Source organism: Octopus bimaculoides, chromosome 30 (genome assembly GCF_001194135.2).
Source record: "Octopus bimaculoides isolate UCB-OBI-ISO-001 chromosome 30, ASM119413v2, whole genome shotgun sequence".
NCBI lineage: Eukaryota > Metazoa > Mollusca > Cephalopoda > Octopoda > Octopodidae > Octopus > Octopus bimaculoides.
The window spans coordinates 1,730,112-1,737,083 of NC_069010.1; the positions used below are offsets into that span (position 1 = coordinate 1,730,112).

At 42.9% G+C, this 6,972-nt stretch overlaps 1 protein-coding gene across 1 annotated transcript in view; it reads left to right on the forward strand.

The window, feature by feature from the left end:
- LOC106883575 (pre-mRNA-processing-splicing factor 8) overlaps window positions 1-6,966 on the forward strand; it is an 86,626-nt gene extending 79,660 nt beyond the window's left edge. The window contains exons 34-37 of the mRNA XM_052978062.1: window positions 268-408; window positions 1,359-1,498; window positions 4,969-5,171; window positions 5,914-6,966. Coding sequence (XP_052834022.1) covers window positions 268-408; window positions 1,359-1,498; window positions 4,969-5,171; window positions 5,914-6,068 — 639 coding nt within the window. The 3' untranslated portion in view covers window positions 6,069-6,966. The remainder of the gene's footprint in view (window positions 1-267; window positions 409-1,358; window positions 1,499-4,968; window positions 5,172-5,913) is intronic.
- The last annotated feature ends 6 nt before the right edge of the window (window positions 6,967-6,972 follow it).

Genomic DNA, 6,972 nt, shown 5'->3' on the forward strand with positions numbered 1-6,972 from the left:
GTAACATCAGTCATGGTTGTTACTATGCTGTGGTGTAAACCCGGGGTCTCATAAAGTGAGGTATTACTGTAGATGTGTATGTATTCACCTTGTGTGTGTGTGTATATATACACATTTATATGAATATGTATGTATTCACCTTGTGTGTGTGTGTGTGTATATACATGTATAGACTGTGTATGTGTATGTTTGCCCATGTATCACCATTCCATCCACTTACCAATATTGATTCTAACCATTTCTCTCTCTCTCTCTTTTGATGTCTAGATTGCTGGCTACCTGTACGGAGTCAGTCCTCCAGATAACCCCCAGGTGAAGGAGATTCGCTGTATAGTAATGCCACCCCAGTGGGGCACTCACCAAAGAGTCCATCTACCCAACATGTTACCAGAGCACGAGTATTTACAGGTAAGGACACTTGCTGTTGTTGATGTTACATGTGCAGGGATTTGGCCCCTTATCAGACATAGTGTATCTAGGACTACATTATCTGATGTCCTTTCTTGTTGATTAGTTCCAGGTCAGTCCTGATTATGCAGCAGACCTGTGATCAAAAGTGTTACATCTGTGACCATCCCATCTTATATTCAGGCATAGTGTATCTAGGACTACATTATCTAATGTGTCCTTCCTTGTTGGTGTTATTTAACCCTGAGTCATTCCTGACCCAACAGGTCTATGGTCAATAGTGTTCTAGTCAGGACCATCCTGTCTTAGACGTAGTGTATCTAGGACTACATTATCCGATGTGGCTTTCCATGTTTAGCCCCAGGTCAGCCATAATCCTGTAAATCCATGATCAAAGGTGTTTCAACAATGTCCATTGTCTTTTATTCAGGCATAGTGTATCTAGGACTACATTATCTAATGTGTGTCACCATATTGTTGTTTAGCCCCAGGTCAGTCTTGATCCAGCAGACCTATGATCAAAGATGTTCCAGGAGTGACCACCCTGTCTTTTATTCAGACATAGTGTATCTAAGACTACATTATCTAATAATGTGTTTCACCATATTGTTGTTTAGCCCTAGGTCATCCTGGTCCAGCAGACTTATGATCAAAGATATTCCAGAAGTGACCACCCTGTCTTTTATTCAGGCATAGTGTATCTAGGACTACATTATCTAATGTGTCCTTCCTTGTTGTCTAGCTCCTATGATCTTAGATCAAAGATGATCCAGCTGTGACCATCCTTTCTTGTTTTTGGAAGACAGCAGGATATGATTTGAGAGCAGCCCGGTTGTTATTTCTATCAGGTTCAAGCAACCACATATATATATGTGTGTATAGAGAGAGGGAGAGAGAGTTCTTTATTGGTTCAGTGATGATGTTACATGATGTTGTTTTGTCCTTGCCAGGAAATGGAAGCCCTAGGCTGGGTCCACACTCAACCCAATGAACTGCCACAGCTTTCACCTCAAGACATCACCACCCATGCAAAGGTTATGGCAGACAACCCCACCTGGGATGGTGAGAAGACTGTCATCATCACCTGCAGGTAGGTTAAATAATGATGATTTTCCTTTCTACTGTCGTCAGCTCAAGGCCTAAAATTTTGGGGGAGGGGGGGAGCAGTCGATTATATCTACTCCAGTACACAGCTGGTATTTATTTTGTTGACTCCAGCAGAATGTGAACTCAGAACGCAATGATGGACTAAATACTGCTAAGCATTTTTGCCTGGCATGCTAACAATTCTGCCAATTTGCCACCTTAAATAATAATAATAATACAACACCTGAAATTTGGGAGAGGGGTCTAGTCAATTACATCAACCCCAGTATATCATTGATACTTAATTTATTGACCCTGAAAGGATGAAAGGCAAAGTCAACCTCGGCATAATTTAATAATAATAATAATAGTAATAATAATAATGATTCTTTCTACTGTTGGCACAAGGCCTGAAATTTTGGGAGAGGGGACCAGTTGACTACATTGATCCCAGTGCGTAACTGGTACTTAATTTATCGACCCCGAAAGGATGAAAGGCAAAGTCAACCCAGACAGCATTTGAACTCAGAACATGAAGACAGATGAAATACCACTAAGCATTTTGACCGGCATGCTAATGAGTCTGCCATTTCGCTGCTGCCGTGATGATAATAATAATAATAATAAGCGCTCAGGAACAAGACCTTAGAACAAATTTGATATAGGCAAAGATCGACAAAACTCAGTCAGGTAGCAAATGTAGAATTTGCGGGAAAAGGAGACAAAAGTATCACACCTTTTGAGTGAGTGCAGTACACTAGCCTAAAAGGAGTATAAATGCAGACAAGACTGTGTAGGCAAAAAGAAAGAGTGCATTTGTGTGTTAGCTGAGTGTATGGCTTCAAAACAATAGAAAAGTAGTGTGAACACAAACCAGAAGCTGTGATAGAGAAGGAGAATTACAAGAGCTTGTGGGACTTCCCCATAAAAACTGACAATACTATTTAAGTAAAAAGATAGATATGATTATAGAGGACAAAATAAACAGTGTAAGATCACAGATTTTGGTATTCCCTATTATAGCAGAGTCGTTACCAATGTGCAGGTGGCACGTAAAAGACACCATTTGAGTGTGGCCGTTGCCAGTACTGCCTGACTGGCCTTTGTGCGGGTGACACGTAAAAGCACCCACTACACTCTCAGAGTGGTTGGTGTTAGGAAGGGCATCCAGCTGTAGAAACTCTGCCAGATCACATTGGAGCCTGGTGTAGCCATCTGGTTCGCCAGTCCTCAGTCAAATCATCGAACCCATGCTAGCATGGAAAGCGGACGTTAAACGACGACGCTGATGATGATGGTGATGTTAAATCGGGCGAATGCGCTGGCCATTCGATCAGTCCATCTGCCATTAAAATTGATGTCAGACCATTCACGAACACAATGCGTATAGTGGGGTGGAGACCCATCCTGTTGGAAGTGAATGTCTCTTTGTTATTGCATTTGAGGAAAGAAAGAGGTTTGAAGCATGTTGAGGTACCGTTCTCCAGTGATTGGCTCATCAAAGAAGAATGGGCCGATAATCCCATTGCAGGGGCCAGACAGTTACTCCTGGGAGGTTAACTTCCTTCTCCAATACCACATGTGGATTTTCATGACTTCAATACAAGTAATTTTGTCAATGTGGCCATTTAATTTAAAGCATTTGACCACCAAATCTTATCCTATAAAGTTTCGTCGTCAAGTATCGACGCAAGGAACATCTCCAAAAACTCAAGTCTGCGATCAGCATCTCCATCGTGCAGAGCAGGGAACAGGCAAGGAATGTAGGGCTTTAAATTCCTTTCACACAATAAGTTATGCACGCTCTGGCAACTGATTTTGAGTTCACGGACTGTTGATTAGACTAGCTTGCAACTGCTCACCTTTTTCATCAGATGTTACAGTAGCGAGTCGTCCAGATCTGGGTGCGTCGTTTACAGAGCCCATTGTTTCAAACATGCTAACGAGTGATTTGATGTTGCTGCCCTGAATAGCATGAGTATGAAATTCTTCATTGAGGTAATGACTAACCTCAGCTGCATTTGAGCCACACTGATAGTAATGAGTAATGTCAGAGAGCAGTAATTTGTTGATTCCGATTCAGTCTAAAAGCCATGTTCCTCGAGGCCTAGTGATGATGATATATATATGTATGTATGTATGTATATAAAAATATAAGGAGCAAAAATACTGGAGATTCAGTAAACAACACGTAAAATTATGAGTTGAAAATATATGAAGAAAAATGCCTTCGTTTCGCATAGTTTAATATTTTTTTATATAAATATATACATATTATATGGATGTTGTAGAATCCGACTGGTTTTTGCTATTTAAATTAGCTTTTCAAGGGGCATTGTATAGTGATTAATTCGCATGATGAGGAGGTTTCACCATCTTGGCTGTTTGATATATATATCATCATCGTTTAACGTCCACTTTCCATGCTAGCATGGGTTGGACGATTTGACTGAGGACTGGCAAACCAGATGGCTGCACCAGGCTCCAATCTGATCTGGCAGAGTTTCTACAGCTGGATGCCCTTCCTAACGCCAACCACTCTGAGAGTGTAGTGGGTGCTTTTATGTGCCACCGGCATGAGGGCCAGTCAGGCGGTACTAGCAATGGCTACACTCAAAATGGTGTTTTTTACTTGTCACATGCACAGGAGCCAGTCCAGCAGCACTGGCAATGATCTTGCTTGAATGTTTTTTCACGTGCCACCGGCACAAGTGTCAGTGAGGCGACGCTGGTAGCAATCACGCTCAAATGGTGCGATGGCTGTCCACTCATAATGAATGAAGACCATCACTAACCATACCCCATGTAAAATGTCGGCGATGTCCATGCTAGAGGTTATTGCACCAGCAATCAGATTCACCCGGGTCCACAGCCGCACCCTTCCCTGCTCACTGGAACAGAGCTCTAACGACTGAACCATGCACATTCACAGGTACATCAGACCCTTCAAACTATCCATCCCATGCCAGCATGGAACACAAACTTAAATGGTGATGGTCTCTCACGCACACACACACACACACACTCTTACACGTGTGTGTGTGTTACTGTCACCTTGTCTTAACATCGCATGATGACGATTGTAAATGAGCTTCACTGTCATACAAGTAGTGTCTTGCTTTTCCTGTCTTCTTCTGCAGAAACATGCCTGGCCATGGGGGAAATATTACCTTACATTGGAAGCAGGTGAGGTTTGGCAACAGGAAGGGCACCGTCCAGCCGTTAAAAACCCCCCATGGAATTCCATCTGGAACAGTGGGCATTAAAACGATGATGATGATGTATTTATTATAATTCATTCTCCCCACCGCCACCACCACACTAGCCGCTTCCCCTGTCATTCTGCTCCTTAAAAGTACAACTCCTGCTCATTCCCAACTTTTCTGCCCTCTACCCCGCTCCCCTCACCACTCTTCACTCTTCTCCTCCCACGACCACCACCACTGACCATTTACTGTTGTCTTCTACTTTCAGTTTCACGCCAGGTTCCTGTTCACTCACTGCCTACAAACTGACCCCTAGTGGTTACGAGTGGGGTCGACAGAACACTGACACGGGTAACAACCCCAAGGGCTACCTACCGTCCCACTACGAGAAGGTACAGATGTTACTCTCTGACCGATTCCTTGGATTCTTCATGGTTCCAGCACAGAGTTCCTGGAATTATAACTTTATGGGTGAGTTGTTTGTTGTTATTGTTGTAGTTGCATAAGCGTGGAGGTGCAATGGCCCAGTGGTTAGGGCAGCGGACTCGCGGTCATAGGATTGTGGTTTCTATTCCCAGACCGGGCGTTGTGAGTGTTTATTGAGCGAAAACACCTAAAAGCTCCACGAGGCTCCGGCAGGGTATGGTGGCGAACCCTGCTGTACTCTTACTTCCTGTTTCTGTTGTGCCTGTAATTCAAAGGGTCAGCCTTGTCACACTGTGTCACGCTGAATCTCCCCGAGAACTACGTTAAGGGTACGCGTGTCTGTGGAGTGCTCAGCCACTTGCACGTTCATTTCACGAGCAGGCTGTTCCGTTGATCGGATCAACTGGAACCCTCGACGTCGTAAGCGACTGAGTGCCAACAACAACATACCTCATTAAGTGGTATCTGTCTTTGTGTGGTGCTCCTGTCATGCAGGCTCCTTTGCATGGTGGTGTGAGCTGAAGGAGATTTGGCTGCTGTTTCTAGCCAATGGAGTGATTGTGTAGAGGTTGCTTCCAAACACACAACAGGGTTGTGGTGCTAGAATTGTGCCAGAATTATGAACCTATGACAGTGATGTTGACGAGGGACATTAATGGTGCTAACAAGGATGTTCTTGACAACGACAATGCTCTCACCGGCACTTCAATTCTTCAAGATGTTCCTTCACAAATTTCTCCCTCTCTCTCCCTCCGTCTCTTTCAATTTCTCTCTCTATTTTCCTCAGGTGTCCGACACGACCCCAACATGAAATATGACTTACAGCTTGCCAACCCAAAAGAGTTCTACCACGAAGTACATCGACCTTCACATTTCTTGAATTTCTCCGCCTTGGAAGACGCCGAGAACGTGGGTGCCGACAGAGAAGACCTTTACACATAACAAAGACCCTTTTTTTCTTTCATTCTTTTTTTTTTTTGTGGATTCCTTGTGTGTTTGTCACTTTTTCTCCTCCTCCTACTTCTCCTTCTTGGGTCTCTTTTCTTCCCCTTGGGCCTGAGCAAGGGTATATCCCCAACAAACTTATATATATATATCGAAATATGATGTATGTATATGTATGCATGTGTGTGTGTGTATATATGTACGTATAGGTATGTAGATGTATATGTACGTATATATATATATATATATACACACACATATATACATACATACATATACATATATATGTTCAATTTTCTTGTCTGAAGAAATTTCCTTCCCAATTTGTTCAAAATTTTTTTCCAATTCTATTCTGTTGCCATGGTAACTGTGTTGTCATTGCTCTGTTACTGGTTGCTATGTGGCCTCTTGCCATAGTAACACTAACCATCCCATCATCTTTGTGGCCTGTCAGCATGGCAACACAAGCGCGTTCTTTTTCCATTAAAACCATTTTCACAGTAACAGCAACATCAGTTTTTTCTCGACGCCAGTGTGTCTCCTGTTGTCATGGTAACAGTGTCCTGACTCTCAGACTTCTGACCTAAGTCCTCGGGTCTGCTAATCATATCATTTTCGCCATTCGTCATGAGCAGGGGTTCTCAACCATTTTTTAATCTATGAACCCCTTTGATTACTGTCTTATTCTGGTGGGCCCCCATAGCCATTCGATGTTTAAAAACTAAGTTTTCTAGAAACTTCTTTCAAAATTCCTATTTTGTTTTCCACACATTAACTTGTGTAGGTTGAACCATGTCAAAATATTCGAGAGGGAAACTAAGCTGTTGTCTTGCAATACATACATCTAAAGCAAAATGTTTTCAAGAGCCCTTAAAATGCTCTTTCATGGACCCCCCCCCCC